Genomic DNA, 22,500 nt, shown 5'->3' with positions numbered 1-22,500 from the left:
TGAAAAAACTAAAAACTAAATCTCGCAATCTGACTTCCAGACATGAGTCTCTCACCACTGGGTCACATATAGACCTCCAGACATGAGTCTCTTACCGCTGGGTCACAGATAGACCTCCAGACATGAGTCTCTCACCACTGGGTCACATATAGACCTCCAGACATGAGTCTCTTACCGCTGGGCCCCGGTCACATGGTTAATGAATGGCGTGTGCTCTAAGGTATTGTAGGTCATCATTACATGGACATCCCTATCTGATTCTGCACAACGTGGGAGTCCCGTCAGCGCACCTGGTTGTGTTAGGTGGACCCTGCATAGCAGAGGACGTAGCACTCTACAACATCAAGGGACAGCAAGGGACAGCAATGTACCAAGCACTGGCTGGACGTTATTATAGGCTGAACGAAAAGAAGAAGACGTTGAGATATTGGAAGTGGAAATAATTGATGTTAGTTAGAAAAAAGCAAGTAGAGCTCCATGAAGCTTCAGATAATCTCCTTTAATTCCTTCTATATAGTGTGTACTACCTTGTGAAGCGGTTATGTAAGGTGCTACATGTGATTCTATAGTGTGTACTACCTTGTGAAGCCGTAATATAAGGTGCTAAGTGTGATTCTTCATGGAAATGATTCAGACTTCCACTAGCATTTCTACCAAATGGTAATAATAATAATAATAAAATGTCTGCTTCTAGTCGCTCAAAAATCCGACCACTGGATCGGACTGAAATTACTCGTTAAAAATGGGCGCAGTTTGCCTTTAATCTCGGCGGGGACCACAGTAGTTTTGAGGGAAACACAGAGAGGAAGCGGAGAAACTAAATGGGAGACAAAACAACTAGCGAGGAAAAAGCAACATGTATAACGTCCCACCCTGGTCAAAAAGCACATGTATAACCACCCTGGTCAAAAAGCACATGTATAATCACCCTGGTCAATAAGAACATACATAACCACCCAGGTCAATAAGAACATGTAACATACAGTACAGCAGCAACACGGCTAGTGGCTAAGCACTCACTGGACCAGGAGCACAGGGGATGCTGCTCACTATGAATCAAACTGGTGTTTAATGCTCATATAGGCAGCAAACAGCACGACAGTCAACAGTTCAGTTGGTTTAGAACTAGAGATGAGCATCGATTTTCAAATATTCGTTGAAATTGTAAAAAAAAATCGATAGTTTATGCATGTGAAAAAGAAAAATACATGTTCCCTTGTTTCTACCGGCAACTACACTGTGTAGTGTATTGAGAGGGGACCCTACTAACCGCTGAACGGCATGCTGGGTACAGCTCGCTAGCTAGCCAGGTAGCATAACAGTCTTGTTAACAGCTGGGAGAACAGAAAAGAAAGATGAAGAAGATGGTAGCAAAGTTTTGTACGTTTGCCATGTTGTTTCACTAAGCTCACAACATTTCAGGCATCAGTCATGTAACGTTCAGAATGAATGCTTTTGTTCCTCGGAAACACACTAGCCTGGCCCGCTAGCGTTAGCCGTTAGCGATGACAGCAGCCAGCTAGCTAGCTCGCTTACAATTTACAATTGAGTCATTTAGCTGACGCTTTTATCCAAAGCGACTTACAGCTACGTAGCTTGTTTGATTATCTCACGTTCGCTATGACGTAAAAACTAAATCGAATAGTAATTTTGTGAGCTTTGCACATCCTTATGTAGACCCGACCCTGCAGGGCGCAGATACTTACTTCAGGGAAAAAGACTCCATCCCTCCGAAATAACAGCTGTGGTGAGTTAATGGAGTCCAAACACAAAATGGCGGCGTGAGTGAGACATGACAGTTGAAAGGAACATGCCAACATTTGGTGGAAATTAGCTTACCGTCTTCTCCAGAGAGAGACAAGAAGATAGATACCAGTTTCCTCTCTGTGCGTTCAGTAGAAAGCTATCTGGCTGCATGTTAGCCTAGCTTAGCACAATGAATGGAAGCGGACATGATCGGTTAGCCTAGGCATTGTCCAACTAACACCTCTCCCGAAGGCTATCCGGTCATGTCCGCTTCCATGCATTGTGCTAAGCTAGGCTAACGTGCAGTTAGATAGCTTTCTACTGAACGCACAAAGAGGAAACTGGTATCTATCTTCTTGTCTCTCTCTGGAGAAGACGGTAAGCTAATTTCCCAAAATGTTGGCGTGTTCCTTTAACACAGGACTATACGCAGAAGAAATGGAGACGTGGGGATGGAAGACAGAGGGACAGACTCCAGGGTGAATCTACGAGGCGTTCCAGACGGATGAGCTGTACACCCTGTGCACGTCAGAACCGACTGAAATAAAACTGCTGCCGACACATGAAAACTAACATCTCATCAACTAGCCAAACTCGTTTCGTTGATTTTGGGCAGAACTGGGAAATATTTTCAAATCCGTTCAAAACTGAATTTGACAACAACGCCCTTCCAACGTGCCTCCAAAGCCACCTACTGCTTTCACTGTCTACAACCGCCCTACACTGTAATCATAACTACCTACCTCATACTATGTCTACCCATATAACTCTCTAACTATATCTGTACATATCCCTTGACTACTCTTACTAGTTACGCTGCTGCTACTTACTACCATAGTGTCTATCACTGTAGATATTAAGTGACACCTTGGGAGAAATTTTGTTTTATATATAATTTTAAAGCTCTTGATAAGTTCACTATAATTTAACTTTTTAAAATAAAGGCCGAAAACATAAAGGCGTAAGTGGAAACCTTCAATTGAGTTCAGCGTTTGTCTTTGCTCTCCTGTAAAATTCTGAAAATGTCACTTACACCCCTTTTGCGTAAGTCAAGGTCAAGGTCAGATTTATTCATATAGCACATTTAGAAATTCTTACCGTGTATATATATATATATATATATATATCCACATCTGTCATGTATACCTGCATATAATCCTTTTTACATATCTGTCGATAGTTACTATATCTGTACATATCCTTTACCTACTCTTACTAGTTACGCTGCTGGCCAGTATGACTTACTACCATAGTGTCTTTATACCTGTATCACTGTACATATTAATACTACAACTCTGTAAATACATCTGATTAGCACTATTACTCAGTAGTACTGATTTATATATTTTGTACCCAGTGAAGGAAGTAGCCTTGTTTTTCAATGTGTATATAATGTAAAATATCGGTGGATGACAGCATCTACTCATAGCCATCTCAGAGGAGGAGGACAACAGAGAGAGAGTGTGTGTTAGCAGCAGACCGATAGCAGCAGATGAGGATTTGGGCTGTGCTGTTAACATCAACAGCTGATAGCCACAGCGTCAAGGTTACTCGATCTGGAGAAAGTGCATTACCAAGCCACAGCATTTTTTTTGGGGTAAGAGGTGCGGTAATATCAACATCGCTGTTGCTATAGTGATTTGGGTAAAAAGTGCTGTTGCCATATTAACAGTCACGAGAGAGAGGAAGGGAATATCCCACATCAACCCTAGCTTCGGCTAACAGGGGAGGTTTTGACCGACGATGAGGCCCAGAACCATTGGACTAATAGCATAAGAGACGGTGGAGAATAATGAATTTAGGTTTTCTTCAAAGACTGTTCAAGGACATTACAGAAAGAACTGTTTTCCATCTGGTACAGAGGCTTTGTTTATGGAATAAACAACATTTTTCCAAGAAAGGTACCACGTTTGCCAGTGTCGAATTCTTCTGATTACGGATTGCATTAACGGGGATGAAACAGTTGTACAGCCAGTATGAGAAGGTCGACTTCGGCGTAAGATATAAACACAACGCAGAAACTTCACGAACACAGGTGACGAGGTGATACTGGCTGATTATGATCGATATCTTTCACCAGTTGAATCACATGTACATTGTATATTATTATCGCACTTTACTGTTACATTTGCACTCTGGGTGGATGCCAAACTTCTTTTCGTTTGTACTGTACTTGTATGAATAATGAAAATAAATGTTAATGTGATGTAATGAATCCCTGAGGCTGTGCAGACGCCTGTACCTGGGTGGGAGGTTCGAAGGGTCAAAGTGGGTATCAAACAGGAGGGAAGACTTTGAACTGTTGAACAGTAATCCAGAACTATTTTATTGCACTGTAAAAAAAATATATATATTTGTATCTATTCTATTCTACTATTTTATTGCACTATTGCACTATTTTATCTTACTCTTTTTATTATTGTCTATTCAAAACTGGATCAAACCATAAACAATGTGGCCTGTTGGGATGTTATATTTATATGTCTGCACTTTATGTGCTCATTTTATGCCTTTATGTCTTTTTTCTGTGGTGAAGCACTTTGAGCTGCAGTCTCTGTATGAAAGGTGCTATTGTAGTGGCTACTGGGACATAATTCACGGCATCCTAGCCTTAGGTGGTGTTTACTACATCTCCCGTGATCCTTAGCGGGGGATGACGTAGTTAAAGTGAGACGAATGAAAGATGAATGGCAGTGTTGTTGTGCGACAGTAGAGTGCGTATTAAAATAGTATTTTTGCATCGGAACACGACTCCGTTTTCACTATTATTACCTGCATTCCTACATTGGTGACCCTAACGTTTCTCTTGGACGTATTTCGGAGATTACATTGAACATGCCTGATGAACAACAGAACGCGGATCGCAGCACTTTGAACGCCGTTTCACTCAAGCTGCCGGAGTTTTGGGAGCGGAGCGCCAACGCTTGGTTTGCACAGGCTGAAGCCCAATTCGCTCTCAGGGACATTACCGTGGACGCCACAAAGTACTACTATGTGGTAGCAGCCCTGACGAACTCAACTGCGGCGAGAGTGGTGAGTTTGCTGGAAAACCCACCTACACACGACAAATATGTGGCTATAAAAACACACCTGAAGGAGGCTTTCGGTCTGTCTGAATCTGACCGTGCTCGCCAGCTTCTCTCTCTACCTGGATTGGGTGACTCAAAGCCCTCTGAATTGATGGATCACATGTTAGCTCTGCTGGGGGACCATGGGCCATGTTTTCTATTTAAGGAGCTTTTCTTGCAACAGCTACCAGACTATGTGCGTTTACCTATGGCTAATTCCATCAAAACTGACTTTCGCCAGCTAGCTAGGGAAGCAGATGTATTTTTCTCAGCTGGGAAGAGGTGTGTGGCAGCATCAGCCTACACCGTTGATGAGCAGGGGTTCCAGCCACTCTCTATCTCTGCCGCGGCTATGCCCCGCCGGGTGAGGCCGTCGGGGTTGTGTTTTTACCACGCAAAGTTTGGGAACAAAGCTAAAAAGTGTTTGCCACCTTGTAACTACGGGGGGTCGGGAAACGCACTGGCTGCCACTCATTAGCAGCCGTGAGTGTTGGCCATCCTGTAGGCTTGCTGTACGTCACCGACTCACTCTCCGGCCGCCGTTTTTTATGTGACACGGGTGCCCAGGTGAGCGTGTTGCCGGCGTCCACTCAGGATTTTCACTCAGCGAGACGGGGCCCTGCCCTTGAAGCTGCCAATGGCAGTGCGATCCCTACATTTGGCAAACACACTGTGGCATTGTGTTTTGCTGACCAGCGTTTCACCTGGGATTTTGTGTTGGCCAAGGTGTCTACTCCCCTCCTAGGCGCTGACTTTCTCTGCGCCAACAGTCTCTTGGTAGACGTGGGGAATCGCCGGCTCGTCAATGCTGAGACTTTTGGCTCCTTAGCATGTGAGCGCAGTGACACGGCCACAATGACGCTGTCCAGCACCGTCGCGCCCACTGATGATTTCTCCCGCCTCCTGTTGGAGTTCTCGGACATCACAACACCCACCTTCTCGTCCGCGGCCACTAAGCATGGAGTCGTGCATTACATCTCCACGGAGGGCCCGCCAGTACATGCTAGGGCTCGTCGTCTCGACCCACACAAGCTCACCATCGCTAGGAATGAGTTTGCCTCCATGGAGGCACTGGGCATCGTTCGTCGGTCCGACAGTCCTTGGGCCTCGCCGCTCCATCTCGTTCCAAAGGCCAACGGCGGCTGGCGTCCGTGTGGCGACTACCGGCGCCTTAATGACGCCACTACACCTGACCATTACCCGGTTCCACACATACAAGATTTTTCAGCCCACCTGGCTGGAGCGTCTGTTTTTTCAAAGGTGGATCTGGTGAGAGGATACCACCAGGTGCCGGTTAGCCCTCAGGACATCCCCAAGGCGGCAGTTATAACCCCATTCGGGCTCTTTGAATTTTTGAGGATGCCTTTTGGCCTCAAAAATGCGGCTCAGACCTTTCAGAGGTTAATGGACGCCATGCTGCGCAACCTGTCTTTCGTGTTCGTCTACCTAGACGATATCCTGGTAGCCAGCACGTCCAAGGCGGAACACCTAACACACCTCCGACTCCTCTTCAGTCGCCTCAGAGAGCATGGATTAATCATCAACCCAGCAAAGTGTCAGTTTGGTCTGCCTGCCATGGACTTCCTTGGCCACCACATCACTGCTGGTGGAGCGGTCCCTTTCGCCCTTTCACTGTTTTTGTAGACCACAAACCATAAATTTTTGCTATGGCGAAGGTGTCTGAACCGTGGTCTGCCAGGCAATAGCGCCATCTGGCTTTCATCTCTGAGTTCACCACTGACATCCAGCATGTGGCGGGGAAGGACAACCCCGTGGCTGACTGCCTCTCGCGGGCCGCCATTGGTGCTGTCCACCTGGGAATTGATTACGCCCGTATGGCTGCGGATCAGGTTTCAGACCCAGACATCCAGGCATGCAGGACGGCGGTTACTGGTCTCCAGTTGGCGGACGTCCCCTTCGTTGATGATGGCACGACGCTGCTATGTGATATATCTATCAGTTGTTCCACGGGCATGGAGACGACAAGTTTTCGACGCTATCCATGGCCTCTCGCACCCGGGCAGGAAACCATCACAGCGCCTAATGGCAGCAAAATTCGTCTGGCCCAGGATGAAGGTTGACATTGGAGGTTGGGTCAAGACCTGCATGGCATGCCAACGCGCGAAGGTCCATCGACATGTTAAAGCCCCGTTGGAGCGGTTTGATGTGCCTGAGAGGCGTTTTGACCACATCAACGTGGATCTGGTGGGACCCCTTCCTCCCTCCAGGGGGTACACTCACCTTCTGATGATGGTGGACAGGACCACCCGTTGGCCGGAGGCTGTCCCACTCACTGCGACTACTACAGCTGACGTGGCTCGCGCGTTCATCGGTACCTGGGTCGCCCGGTTCGGTGTTCCCTCTGATCTGTCCTCTGACCGAGGGGCCCAATTCACTTCCGAGTTATGGACTTCGATTACCCAGCAGTTGGGTGTCTCCCTCCACCGCACTACGACTTACCATCCACAGGCCAATGGCCTGTGTGAACGTTTTCACCGGTCGATGAAAGCTGCTCTCAAGGCCGATCTCCGAGGCAACACCTGGGTCGACAGACTTCCTTGGGTGATGCTGGGGCTCCGTACTGCGCCTAAGGAGGACCTTCTTTCATCTTCAGCTGAGCTGGTATACGGCCAACCCTTCGTGTCCCAGGGGATTTTCTTCCCTGTGTTACGGCCTCCTGGTCAGCACTGGAACAGCGGGATGCTCTGCTGGACAAGGCCAAGGCTTTCTTGCCCATCCCCACCTCGTGCCACGGCGTTCCAAGGGTGCGTGTCCCGCCTGATCTGCAAGCAGCGGGGTACGTGTTTATCCGCTGCGACGCCCATCGAGGCCCCCTACGATGGTCCTTACCGGGTTGTGAAGGCAGGCGATAAGACCTTCGTCGTTGACATGGGGGGGAGGGAAGAACGGATCTCGGTGGATCGCCTGAAACCTGCTCACCTGGATTTGGACCGCCCCATTGAGTTGGCCCAACCGCCCCGCCGCGGTCGGCCCCCTGGCAGGGCAGTCCCGACACCTACTCTAGCTACGGCGGACCCCCGGACCTGCCGTCCGAGGCCTGTTCAGGGCCAGCCTACTGCTTTACCACTGCCTCGGTTTCCTGTGCCTGCCCAGGGGTACCGGAGTCGTTTTGGGCGGGTCGTCAGAGCCCCTGGACGTTTTTTGGGGCCAGTTCTTGTGAATTCTGGGGGGACGTGTGTAGTGGCTACTGGGACATAATTCACGGCATCCTAGCCTTAGGTGGTGTTTACTACATCTCCCGTGATCCTTAGCGGGGGATGACGTAGTTAAAGTGAGACGAATGAAAGATGAATGGCAGTGTTGTTGTGCGACAGTAGAGTGCGTATTAAAATAGTATTTTTGCATCGGAACACGACTCCGTTTTCACTATTATTACCTGCATTCCTACACTATACAAATAAAAGTGTATTATTATTATTATTATTACCTTGCAGCTGAAGTAGTAGTGCGGCACGTCCAGGGCGAGCAGGGCCTGGACGCCTGCAGGCCGGGGGTAGCTGTCCTGCAGCAGCAGCCCGTGGTCCTGAGTGCAGAAGAAGGTCACCACCAACACGTCCGCCTGCCAGGGAGAGAAGACAACACGTCGTTGGGTGTAAGGTACCTACTGTATGTACATGTCGAAATACTTCCCAAAAGGTCAGTGAATACCACGACCACAACACCAGAGGGAGAGCTCCACAAATCATGTGCAACCCAGATTCGGCTCAAACAAGGGACTAAACACGTTTCGCAATTATGCCACATCAATGTGGAACGCCCTACCCACAGCCGTAAAAGAATGTGAATCCCTACCCTCCTTCAAAACAGGAGGCTGCAATTCGAAAGTGGCCACCGTAAATGTGCAAACCCCCCCCCCCCAACCAATGTACAGTTTCCTCCCCCTCAAATGTATATATTCTCTTTTAGAAACTCTGTCCGTAAATAAACAGTACTGTATATTTGTATATCTTGTATGTCATATGTCTGGATGTAACAGTACTGTATATGTATGTTGTGTATGTCATAAATGTTATGAATGAAAATGGGGGACCCTGATGTAAACAAGACGAAAGTCTTTCTCTGGTCTGCATCCCCTTAACAATTGTGTGTATTGAGCCGTACTGTATTGTACCCATTCTGCAATCTGTTAATAAAATGTTCAATCAATCAATCAATCAATCAATCAATCGTCAGGGGACAATTTACATGACAAAACAAGGGATAGAGCACCTTCACATTCTGCTCCTTAGCTAACTCATCCTGTTCATTGTAGTTAGCAACGTTAACGAGATGAGATAAAGATGTTCCTCTATTGATCCCTTTGGGGAAATGTGGGGCGTCATAGCAGCATGGGGGAGGGGAGGTACAGGTATGGGCAGGGTAATAGTAGAAAGACATAAATATAAGCAATACCATTTTATCTGAATATAAAAATATGAGAAAGATAAACAGTGTAAACAATATAATTAACTCTGAATATAAAAATATGAGGAAAGATAAACAGTGTAAACAAGGTGTGGATGAGGGTCTGTGTGCCCTAACAAGCTATTATTACAGAAAACTGAAGGGACAAATTGACCATAATCACACGGCAGCCATTTTGCTCTTACTGTACGTCACGCTCAGGTTGGGATTCCTTTCCACCCTGTTCCCCACCGAGGGTGGATAAACATTTCCATTTGTAATCTGCACTGTGACCAAAAAATAAATAAAGAGAGGCTAAAATTGTAAATGTCAAGGCAAAGTGTTGTTCTGTACAAAGACAGTCTGCCCTGCTTCCTGACAGAACCATGTCATCCAATCAGGAGGAGGGGAAACCCCACCAGAGGCTCGGTGTGTCGGTGATGTTAGTGGAAACAGCAGAATGCTGCAGATATCCTCTGTTTACGTCTAGAGGGCTGGGAGGTATTAGGAGTGGGGGAACAATACAGATATATATCACGATATTCTTCGTGCCGATATTATATCAATACACTGACACCAAGTATCGATATTCATATTTCTTAGCTTGACGATCCCATTTTGTTGCAATAAAAATGATTGGAGTTATTTTGACAAATAAATTCCATTGGGGACATCGTTTGTAGTTGAAAGTTGATAAAAGGTAATAAATGTCACTTTACTATGTAACCCTGTAACACACTACAGGACTGTGGCCTCATTCTCATCACAAACATGTCTTGATCCTCCAATCACAACTGTTGCTTTTGTTTGTCCAGGATCTTGATTGGAGACAGAACAACGGGGCAGACTACAATATATTTGCATTTGTTAGCCATGCTAGCGATCTAAACAATCAATCCATGCCAAAGCTAGATATGTAAAAGGTGAAAGACTCACACTCACAGCCATGCTGATTTGGCTAAATCATATCCAGTCGTTTTCGTTTGAAACTACTTTCAGTCAGGAGAGTGTCATGGGTTCTCCATAGAGCCCCATTGTATACTTTTAGCGCAGCAGCTCGCGCAGGTCCGGGGCAACTTAGTCACGTGACTCAGTTGGTATTGCTGATTGGCTCGAACACAGTATGTTTGTAATTGTATACAGCGAACAGGTATATAAAATAGGTGAATAGGATAACTTCTAATTGATTCATCTTTTAATCTCATCGTAATCCCTCTAAATCTGATGACACAGGGTCGAGGGTCAATTTAATCACTCCAGGAAGTGGATTTTCTAAAAAAGACTCAAACACTGAAAATTTACCGTATCCATGTGACCAGGTGATGAGGAATCAGAGTTGACTGGCAGCGTCTCGCACACGAAAAGACGGGGCTCACTCTCGTCCCAGAAATGAGACACAGGGCAGCGACCTCTCAGCTCTGTGGCCTGAGCCTGTTGCCTAGGATACAGACACACAGTCAGAACACAAGACATACAGTCAGAACACAAGACATACACTCAGAACACAAGACATACACTCAGAACACAAGACATACACTCAGAACACAAGACACACAGTCAGAACACAAGACATAGTCAGAACACAAGACACACAGTCAGAACACAAGACACACAGTCAGAACACAAGACATACACTCAGAACACAAGACATACACTCAGAACACAAGACACACAGTCAGAACACAAGACATAGTCAGAACACAAGACACACAGTCAGAACACAAGACACACAGTCAGAACACAAGACATACAGTCAGAACACAAGACATACACTCAGAACACAAGACACACAGTCAGAACACAAGACATACACTCAGAACACAAGACATACAGTCAGAACACAAGACATACAGTCAGAACACAAGACATACAGTCAGAACACAAGACATACACTCAGAACACAAGACATACAGTCAGAACACAAGACATACAGTCAGAACACAAGACATACAGTCAGAACACAAGACACACAGTCACTCAGACCTTTCACCGTCCTGGGAGACTCCACTGGGTGGTCGGCCGGTGAAGAAGTCAAAGTGAGACACGGTGTCCATCTCCACGTCGTAGAAGTGTACTTTGTAATCTGGACGCCCATTAGTCTGGGAAAAACAAGAACAAGTAAAACCGAGAAAAACATCCGTAGATGGTAAACACTTTTAACACAACACCATATTTGATCTATTTATTACAAAAAGATTTGCACTACATCCCTACCTCATTTTTGCATAAAACATTTTTAATAAAAGAAGTTTGCATTTTGTACTTAATTTTGTACTATTGTATATTTTGTATAGTGTTTGGTCTTTATACTTTTTACTAGGGATGTCCGATATTATCGGCCGACCGATATTATCGGCCGATATCGGCAGTAAAATGTGATATCGGAAAATATCGGTATCGGTTTAAAAAAAAAAAAAAACAATAACAATATTTGTTATATATATATCCAGTGAAATTATTAGTTACCTGAAATTATTCAGTTTTTTGGGGGGGAAACCCTGCATATATCGGTATCGGTTGATATCGGTATCGGAAATTAAGAGTTGGACAATATCGGAATATTGGTATCGGTAAAAAAGCCAATATCGAGCATCCATACTTTTTACTGTATGAAGCACATTCTCAGGGGGCTCATACAGAACCAAGCATTTCACTGTAATGTACACATGTTCCTTATATGTGACAAATAAAACAATAAAAGGAGTCCCTATTCAGATGGAGTCTGTTCAGAAGACCCTCCTCCTCTGCACGCACCTGGGAGATGAGGATGCTGACTTGGCTGCCGCTGGCGTTGCACTTGACGGACTTCAGGGTCCCCAGGGCGGGGATGTGGTCCGCCAGGCTCTTGGCGTTGCAGTGAGCTTTGGCCTCCCTGCGAGAGTCAGACGGGAACAGATGCCATCGTCACGTTTTCAAAGTCAAAAACAAAAAAATAACACATGGTGATCCCTAGTATAAACAGTTACAATTACAATCTAAAGAAAATATATGTATATAAACTAGGGCTGTCAAAAGTAATGCTTTAACTCTGGAGATTAATTTAAATTATTTAAAGAGTTAATTTTTTTTAATCTAGATTAATCTATGGAGTGAAAGATTTTCAACATTCTGAACTTTCAGCAGTATCTTAGCTTGTTCTTTTTTTGCATCGACTCATGCACCTTTTTGAAAATCATCCGACATGAAGATGGAACACATTTTTGTTGTTAATATGATTTATATTACTGGTAGTTCATACAAGACATTATCGTCCTCTAAGCCAATCTGCACTTTAACATAGGCCTGGGTTGCTTTTATTTCTGTTAGCGCCGCGGATATAAGAAAGCAGTATTTAAAAAGCTGAGTCAATGTTGATGGTTTTGTTGAACATTTGTATTTCACAGGAGAGAAACTGTATTCAAAGAAAGCTATTAAAATAGTCTTTGAATCTAAATATACTTTCTTTGTGTTGATTTTACATTAATTCCATGATTTTACTCAAGTAAATATCTGTTACAAGCTTCGGTCTTAAGTAGAAAAATGCGATTTTTAATCTAGATGAATTACAGAAAATTGTGAGATTAATTAGTTAAATAAAAAAGAAATGTATCTATTGACAGCACTAATATAAACACAGGAAATCAGAAAATAGCACAAATGCACAGATGTAAATGGTGCATTTATATAGTGCTTAGGGGTTAAGTGTCTTGCTCAAGGACACTTCGACACGCTGATCGAACCGGGAACCTTCCGATTACCAGACGACTGCTCTACCTACTGAGCCATTGTCGGATGCACAAATAAATGTTGTGCAAATTAATATGGATTCATATTCTGCTAGCTAGCCGAGCTTAGCACAAATTAATGGACGCTAAGCTCGTGGTCCGTATCCGCTTCCATTAATTTGTGCTAAGCTAGGCTAGGTTGCAGCCGGATAGCTTTCTACTGAACGCAGAGAGGAAACCATTATCCATCATCTTGTCTGACTCTGGAGAACACGTTAAGCGTATTTCCCATAATGTCGTCGGGCCCCTTTTAAATGAATGAGTAACACCCAACAACTACCGCCGAGGTGCCTTTGAGCAAACCCCGCTGGAGTGGAGCCGCTGCTCAAGAGACTATGGTTGTCCCGGTGAGCGGTGTGTGAAGCAGGGTCTGGTGGTGGTGGTGGAGGAGGTGGTGGAGGAGGTGGTGGTGGTGGTGTGTGAAGCAGGGTCTGGTGTGGTGGTGGTGGTGTGTGAAGCAGGGTCTGGTGGTGGTGGTGGTGGTGGTGTGTGAAGCAGGGTCTGGTGGTGGTGGTGGAGGAGGTGGTGGAGGAGGTGGTGGTGGTGGTGTGTGAAGCAGGGTCTGGTGTGGTGGTGGTGGTGTGTGAAGCAGGGTCTGGTGGTGGTGGTGGTGGTGGTGTGTGAAGCAGGGTCTGGTGTGGTGGTGGTGGTGGTGTGTGAAGCAGGGTCTGGTGTGGTGGTGGTGGTGTGTGAAGCAGGGTCTGGTGTGGTGGTGGTGGTGTGTGAAGCAGGGTCTGGTGTGGTGTGTGAGGTCAGCAGGGTCTGGTGTGGTGGTGGTGGTGTGTGAAGCAGGGTCTGGTGTGGTGGTGGTGGTGGTGTGTGAAGCAGGGTCTGGTGGTGGTGGTGGTGGTGTGTGAAGCAGGGTCTGGTGTGGTGGTGGTGGTGGTGTGTGAAGCAGGGTCTGGTGTGGTGGTGGTGGTGTGTGAAGCAGGGTCTGGTGTGGTGTGTGAGGTCAGCAGGGTCTGGTGTGGTGGTGGTGGTGTGTGAAGCAGGGTCTGGGGTGGTGGTGGTGGTGTGTGAAGCAGGGTCTGGTGTGGTGGTGGTGGTGTGTGAAGCAGGGTCTGGTGTGGTGGTGGTGGTGTGTGAAGCAGGGTCTGGTGTGGTGTGTGAGGTCAGCAGGGTCTGGTGTGGTGGTGGTGGTGGTGTGTGAGGTCAGCAGGGTCTGGTGTGGTGGTGGTGGTGGTGTGTGAGGTCAGCAGGGTCTGGTGTGGTGGTGGTGGTGGTGTGTGAGGTCAGCAGGGTCTGGTGTGGTGGTGGTGGTGGTGTGTGAGGTCAGCAGGGTCTGGTGTGGTGATGGTGTGTGAAGTAGGGTCTGGTGTGGTGTGGTGTGGTGGTGGTGTGTGAGGTCAGCAGGGTCTGGTGTGGTGGTGGTGGTGGTGTGTGAGGTCAGCAGGGTCTGGTGTGGTGATGGTGTGTGAGGTCAGCAGGGTCTGGTGTGGTGGTGGTGTGTGAGGTCAGCAGGGTCTGGTGTGGTGGTGGTGGTGGTGTGTGAGGTCAGCAGGGTCTGGTGTGGTGGTGGTGGTGGTGTGTGAGGTCAGCAGGGTCTGGTGTGGTGGTGGTGTGTGAGGTCAGCAGGGTCTGGTGGTGGTGTGTGAGGTCAGCAGGGTCTGGTGGTGGTCGGTCAGCCTCATGTCCGCCGACAGGAAGAGGCGACACCGTACCTTCTGGTGAGGTCGAAGACTTTGATGTGTGCCGTATCGGTGCCGACCACCAGGTAGGACTGACACACGCTGAGCAGCACAGGGGAGCCCTCGGCCTCGGAGAAGGTGAGCAGCTGCTTCACTGTTCCCTGGGGAGGAGGAGACGTCGTTATTTATTTAGTAATTATTATTATTTGTATTATTTATTTATTTATCATTTATTTATTTTAATTGCATTGTATTATTATCACATTTTTATTATTATTACATTAGTTATGTATTATTATTATTTGATGTATTATTATATATATATATATTTTTTTGTATTGTGTCTATATATATATGACATTGCTGATAAACGGAGCGCACCGCTGTGAAGGAAGGGTGCGCTGCATTTACAACCCAAGTCAAAATGAGAGCAACGCGGCATGCGGCACAATAATCGGTTTATCTCGATTTATCTCGTGATCGCGGGAATTTAAAAAGGATTAATCGCCCAGCCCTATCTGTCACGCACCTCCATGCGCGACAGTTAGGCGATCAGCTGTTCCACATCAAATCAACCCATGCCATAAAAGACTGGTCACAACTCTTGGGAGTTTTGTATATTTTCTGTTCCCAGGCAATTGGACTTCGATTTTTCCCTGTGGTTTAATACTGATATTTTGATACAGAACAGAAACACAAAATGGAATAAACAGTTTATTCCATTTTGTGTTTTTGTTCCGTTTACCCCTAGTCCTAGTATTCCCCTATTTCCCCTAAATAAATAGACCCGCTGTTGGGTTTTACTCCATTCATCGTCTCATCTCGTTTGTGTCTGCGCTTGGGTTCTGGCTCTAGTATATTCGTTACAGTATGGACCAGTCAGTCAGGCTCCAGGAACCCATTGACATCGGGAAACACATTTGTGTGTATATACCTTTAACAACGGGATACGCATTCGTGCGTAGGTGGTTCACAGCGGGAAACACATTGGTGGGTCTTTCAGCGGTGACTCATTTTTAAGGCCAGTAATCAATGATATGCGCCTTCATTGGCTGAAACCCCATGTGGGTAAGTGAGAGGGGGGTCCATATATGGTCATAGATTTTTTTGGAGAGAGCCCCCTGATCTCTGTCACTTCTTATTGTTTCTCACATGTTACCTGGTGATAAAAGTGTTCTGAATAGTTTTTATTCAACATTTATTATACGTTTATTTACATTTTATAGATATTTTGTTATTCATTGATTTTTTACTTTATTCTAGTTTAATACTATTTTAAAGCAATCAACTGTAAATAAAAGCCACACTTGTAAGCCATCAAATGTTTTTTAATCCATGTTTATATCTACTTCAGAGCCTGAGAAAATGATTTTTTTAGTAGGTGTTGACAATTATTTGACATTTAAAAAAAAACAGCTTATATTCTGGGGGTTTTAATGCAGTTTTATAGGGCCTTTTTACTAGGCGGATTTAGGTGTCAATGGGTTTAAAGGCTGGGAGGGAGGAGGGGGGAGGGAGGGTACAGACCTGAGGCGTGCGGACCTGGACCTTGTTAGGCTCCACCGTGTAGATGCTCTCACCATGCATAGACAACACCTGGGTCTCACACTGGAAAGAACCTGGGAGACCAGCGGGAGGGGAGGGGGGGGTGCACGGAGAAAGGGAGGGGGAGGAGGACGGGGAGTGATGGAGAGGAGAAGAGAGGAGAGGATGATCGGGGGCTTAATGCAGTGTTATGAAGTGTCACATCGGTGTCATGCGTTGGTACTATAGTGGCTGATCTGAGACCAGTGTGTTACCTGCGTTACGCAGAGTTGAGCCTGTGAGCTCGTACACAGTCACCTGCTTGCCGCTCCACACCGCCACCGTGTCCTGTCACAACAACAACAACAACAACAACAACAACAACAACAACAACACATCATGGTCACTGATTTAACCAACTTCTGATCTTGTTTCTACTCTCGGAAATATGTTTTCACGCAAGGTAAAACCAACGGCAAGCTTAGAAGATGCCATTCAGGTAAATAACAAATAACAGAACCTGCACGGACTACAACGTATATTGTGCCAGTTAGGGTACAGATACTCACCTATATTCAGAGTACATTTTATTGCCTATATTTGTCTTTCTACTATTACCCTGCCCATACCTGTACCCCCCCTCCTCCACGCTGCTATGACACCTGAATTACAACCAAGGGAATCACTAAAGGAATATCTCATCTCATCTCATCTCATCTTATCTTAGTGCAGCTTTATGTCTTCCTTCGGGTTTTCTTTTAAAATGTTTTCCATCCCCCGGTTACCTTGGCAACGCAGACTCCGATGACGTGCATGTCGGTGCGCAGGGCGAGCTGAGTGCCCGTGCTGAACAGGCTGAGGCTGAGCTGAGACGGCGTGAGCTGCACCGCTGCCACCTGGTGGCTGAAGTGGGCCGTCATCACGTGCTCACACAGGATCGTCACCGTGGCGACGCTGTTGGCCGCCAGCAGGTTCAGGCTGGAGCCCCACTGCAGGGAGAACAACACGGTTCCTTTTTACTCAAGTAAAAGTAGAAATACCCAGATAAATGAGTACTCTGGACTGGTACAAGTCCTCCATTCAAATTCTACCTAAGTAAAAGCGGAGAAGTATTTGCTATTGAATGTACTTAAGTATCTAAAGTAAAGGTATGCATTCTCCATGATGTTTGTGTATTCCAGTGCTCGGGAGCCTTCAAGCCTCGATCCATTGACCTCTTCAGGTTGTGTTAAAGTGGTATGTGGTCCAGTTATGCTGCTCTGATTAAAGGTTATGGTAAAGTGGTATGTGGTCCAATTATGGTGCTCTGATTAAAGGTTATGTTAAAGTGGTATGTGGTCCAGTTGTGCTGCTCTGATTAAAGGTTATGTTAAAGTGGTATGTGGTCCAGTTATGCTGCTCTGATTAAAGGTTATGTTAAAGTGGTATGTGGTCCAGTTATGCTGCTCTGATTACGTCCTCTTCGACAGGCTTCAAATGTGAAAGTATATCATCTTCATAAATTTTTGCCATGTTTTCTATGCAAAAAAAGTAACTAGTAACTGATGGGTTCAGATAAATGTAGTTGAGTAAAAAGTATCAAGTTCCCTCAAATTAAAATACTAAAGTAAAGTAGAAGTAACTTGAAATTGTACTTAAGTACAGTACTCCCCCTTTCTACCACTACACTGTGAACTGAATGTGCAATACTGTCACTCGTGCCTTATTTTTATACTTTATTTATCTTTTTTAAGATTCTTTATTTTAGCATTAAACCTTTTCTTAATATTTTAAATTCTAGTTTAAGTCTATATGTTGTGATTCTGTGTGAGGGGGGACTAGCAAAGTCAGATCATGTGTGTGATTTCATTAAACTGTATGTTTAACATGATACAAAAATATCTTGAATCTGTAGAAACAATCATATTCAAGTTCACATTATGTGATTTAGGGCTGCAATGAAGGGCTGCAACATCTAATGGGTTATAAAGATAGTTGGCAACTAGTCTATTAGGCAGCTCCATGGTCTGTTGTTGAAGCCATTTGATGTGAAGCCTGTTAACACTTTTGTGTGTTTTGTCTTTATTATTATTCAAACTGTTCAGCAACTTTCAAACTGAAGACTTTTTGTTAAAAAAACAAAACTATATTATTATAGAATACATGTATTCAATTCAATTTACAAGTTTATAAAAGAAAGATTGAGATCTAAGGCAGCTCTACAATTTTTTAAAAAGCCTTTATTTATTGGCTTACATTATTTAGAAAAATCTTTTTTAAAAACCGACATGTTTACAACACCCTGAAGAAGGCCATGTAGGCCGAAACATGTCGGTTTTTTTTAAATATTTTTCTAAATAATGTAAGCCAATAAATAAAGGCTTTTTAAAAAATTGTAGAGCTGCCTTAGATCTCAAGTCAAGTCAAGTCAAGTCAAGAGTTTTAATTGTCACTGCATACAGGTATACAATGAAATGCGGCTGGTCTTGCCCGCGACGATGTGCAATACAGTGGTACAACATATAATAGAATCCAATAAAATACAGTGGTACAACATATAATAGAATCCAATAAAAACAACAGTGCAATAAACAGGTAACATGGTGTGCCATCTCGGTATCTGTACATAGTATTTACAGAGCATATACAGAGCAACCTTTCTTTTATAAGCGAATCCTACCCCGGATTTAATCCAAAGAGCACCTACCTGAAACAAAATAAGAACGCTGAAGCCCTCTCCATATCCTCTGTTTTGTTCAATTTACAAGTTCTTTGAAAGAGCATTGTATTTTTTATCCGATTAAATCGACCATAAAAATAGTTAGTTGTAGCTCTAATGTGATTAATAGTCATTCATATGTAATCGATTAGATTGGGTGAGGAACAGGGAAGCAGACGTGACAGGCCTTTATCCCTGGTAACGTAGCTCATTCCTATCGTTTAAAGGCTAATAGAAGAAGCTCCCGGAGCTCCAGACTGAACCTGGATCTGGGTAAAGGCTAATAGAAGAAGCTCCCGGAGCTCCAGACTGAACCTGGATCTGGGTGACGTTGCCTTCGATCTCGGTGGGGGTCTGTAGCTTCCACTGGACCTTGGAGTCGCTGCTTCCCGGCTGGATCATCCTCCACATGGCGATACGACCCTGACTAGTGCCTGCCGCCAGGATCTCTGGAGACACAAGGAGGAGAGAATCAAATCAAAATCAAATGTATCTGTAAGGGGCGACAACACACGTTAATGTCCCCATGGGCCGGACACGTCTTCTTTAAACAAGTCAAGAAGAAACATCACAATAAATCAAGAACAAAACAAAAACACCATTCAAAAAATGTAAAATAAATAAATGCAACACTCCCAGACACCCCACGCGAAGGTAAGGAAAAACTCACTAAAACCTAGCAATAGGAAAAAATGCACCACAGGCAATGTGGAGGAGAGAAACCTTAGAAGGGCCGTTCAAGGGGGGGGATCTCCCTTCTTAGATCGTAGTGTTGCAATAAAACAGGCGAGACAGTTGGTAAGCATGCACACATACAGTATGTGTAATGAAACACAGATAAGTGCATGCAATAGCAACTGAACATTTTGAAAGATTGAAAAATAGAGCTGATGGCGGATCTATTTGAGGCATAAGAGGGTTGCATCCTCCCGGTCATCATCATGGGACGTCCACCACTCCGGTCATTACCACGAGAAGTGTGTTTACCTTCTAACTAACACATTCATGCATAAGGAACAAGGATCTTTATGAAAATACTTCTTAGGGTTCCTGGAGTTTGCTCTGAACCGTCTTATCAGTCATGGACTATGGTGATGTAATTTATAGGCATGCTGCCTCAACCCTTAAATCCTTAAATCCTTGGACTCTGTCTGTCACTCTGCCCTCAGATTCATCACTAATGATAGATACGACACTGATCACTGTGTCCTTTATGAGAAGGTTGGTTGGTCCTCTCTGACGGAGAGGCGCAACAAACACTGGTATTTGTTCATTTTTAAGGCCCTTATTGGTAAGCTACCTCCTTCTACATCATTATTGGTAAGCTACCTCCTTATACTACATCATTATTGGAATGGAATTTTGGAAGCCGTTCTAGTGACTGGCTGGTCCTTAAGGTCCAGTTTGCTCTGAACAGGGTAAATCTGCATTTTGCTATGATGCCCCTCTAGCTCATGGAATGAACTCCAACAGTGCTTAAAGCTTGAGATTCTCCCCTCTGTTGCAGAGTTTAAAACCTTGATCTCCAACCTTTGTCAATCAAGTTGTACATGTTTTTAATTGATTGTTATCCTTACTTGTCTTATTGTTATGATTGTATATGCCGTGTGATTTTACATGCCTTTTTGTTTGATTAACTCTGTGTGTACACTGTGACTCGACATGACTGTAAATGAGGGGAAACCTCAGTTTCCTTTCGATTTTAAATAAAGGTTTGAAATGAACTAGGAAAAACGACTTTGATGCTTCCAACACCTGGAACGCCCTCCGACTGTCTCTGAAGCTGAAGCTTCTTCCTTCTCTTAGCTGATCTTGTTATGATCTTGTTTTGTAAGCGTGTCGTTGCTGTAAAATAGGGTAAATGGTGCATTTATACAGTGCTTTTATCCAAAGCGTTTTATAATGTTGTTCCTCACATTCACCCATTCACCCACACATTCACACACCGACGGCAGAGGCGACTGCGGGGGACGGACAGAAGTGTGAACAGAAACGGGCCCAACACACAACCCTGCCGCCCTCCGGTGTTCTGACACAAGAAAAACAGGTTTGATAAATACTAGAATTGGCTGCTTAGCTGTTGCCATGGGAACAGCAGTCTTAACTCAAGCAGGGGGAGGGTGGCAGACTGGTCCAGAGGGGACCTCAGATGACTTGGTTTCAGAACAGCAGTCTTACCTCGGGCAGGGGGAGGGTGGCAGACTGGTCCAGAGGGGACCTCAGATGACTTGGTTTCAGAACAGCAGTCTTACCTCGGGCAGGGGGAGGGTGGCAGACTGGTCCAGAGGGGTTTCAGAGCTGTTATGCAACTGGAGCTCAGGCGACTTGTATTTAGACCCGCAGACGCTTCCTGCTGTTTTTTCCTGTCTGACTTTCTGCCCCGACGTTTCAATAATATAATACTTAGCAGAAGTATATTCCTCACGCCAGAGATCTGCTCTCCACTCAATAAATCATTCAGCATCAACAAGCTAGTGACGCACAGATCCCACTTTTCCAGTCCCGATACCGATACTGGCTTTGGGTATTGGCCCGATACCGAGTACGAGTCCGATCTGTTACTTTTAATGAACCATATAGACTTGGGCCGTCTTTTTGGAGTCATTGGACAAATATTTTCTTTTAGATATAATACATATTCCTCCATTAGAGAGAGTTAACGTGTCAGAAATGCAGCAAATCAAGACACTTTGCTTTGATTTCTGGCACGTTAGACGTGTTTCTTTAGTATCTGGGAGGTTCTCAGATATCAGTACCGGTGTCAGAACCGGTAAAAAAAAAAAGAGAGAAAGAAACAGCGACCGATTCTAAGACCTTAATGACCAATTAGGGTTACGTTCACGCTGCAGGCCTTAGTGCTCAGTTCTGAGTTATTACTCGAGATCAGATTTACTTTTGGTTTGGCCGTTCACATTGTTAAATGTGGTCAATATCAGATTCCAGTGTGAACTGGTCACTGCTCCTGAACTGACCCGCATGCGCGGTTTAACAATAAAGAAGATGAATGTGACAAATGTCAATCCAGAGAGTGACGTAAAGGTTGCATGAAAAGTCGCATGACTGTGTTGAGGCTGAGGTCACGTTGCAAAAAAGGCCAGACCTGCATCTGCTGTTACGAAAGTGGCCCAAAGAAATCAGAATTGAAAAGATCAGATTTGATGTGATTTGTGCTGTTGTTCACACCGTTATGATGAGTCACATATGAGTAATGAAATCAGGCCACTTTTGCCTGCAGTGTGAACGTAGCCTACTGTAGGTGACGAATGGACAAGCAGGAGGGAGCGGCTCTAAGAACCAGTGGATCTGAACTAGAACCAGGAGGGAGAGGCTCTAAGAACCAGTGGATCTGAACTAGAACCAGGAGGGAGAGGCTCTGAGAACCAGTGGATCTGAACTAGAACCAGGAGGGAGCGGCTCTAAGAACCAGTGGATCTGAACTAGAACCAGGAGGGAGAGGCTCTAAGAACCGGTGGATCTGAACTAGAACCAGGAGGGAGAGGCTCTAAGAACCAGTGGATCTGAACTAGAACCAGGAGGGAGCGGCTCTAAGAACCAGTGGATCTGAACTAGAACCAGGAGGGAGCGGCTCTAAGAACCAGTGGATCTGAACTAGAACCAGGAGGGAGAGGCTCTGAGAACCAGTGGATCTGAACTAGAACCAGGAGGGA

At 45.1% G+C, this 22,500-nt stretch overlaps 1 protein-coding gene across 1 annotated transcript in view; it reads right to left on the bottom strand.

The window, feature by feature from the left end:
* Positions 1-22,500, bottom strand: part of ift140 (intraflagellar transport 140 homolog (Chlamydomonas)) — an 84,979-nt gene that overhangs the window by 50,001 nt on the left and 12,478 nt on the right. The window contains 9 exon segments of the mRNA XM_084323550.1: positions 8,263-8,394; positions 10,521-10,656; positions 11,202-11,317; positions 11,973-12,090; positions 14,644-14,771; positions 16,138-16,229; positions 16,410-16,482; positions 16,920-17,123; positions 19,148-19,281. Of these exon segments, the coding sequence (XP_084179676.1) occupies positions 8,263-8,394; positions 10,521-10,656; positions 11,202-11,317; positions 11,973-12,090; positions 14,644-14,771; positions 16,138-16,229; positions 16,410-16,482; positions 16,920-17,123; positions 19,148-19,281 (1,133 nt within the window).

The sequence above is a fragment of the Notolepis coatsorum genome, assembly GCF_963971535.1.
Source record: "Notolepis coatsorum genome assembly, chromosome: 10".
Taxonomy (NCBI): domain Eukaryota; kingdom Metazoa; phylum Chordata; class Actinopteri; order Aulopiformes; family Paralepididae; genus Notolepis; species Notolepis coatsorum.
This window is presented reverse-complemented; position numbering and strand designations above follow the sequence as displayed.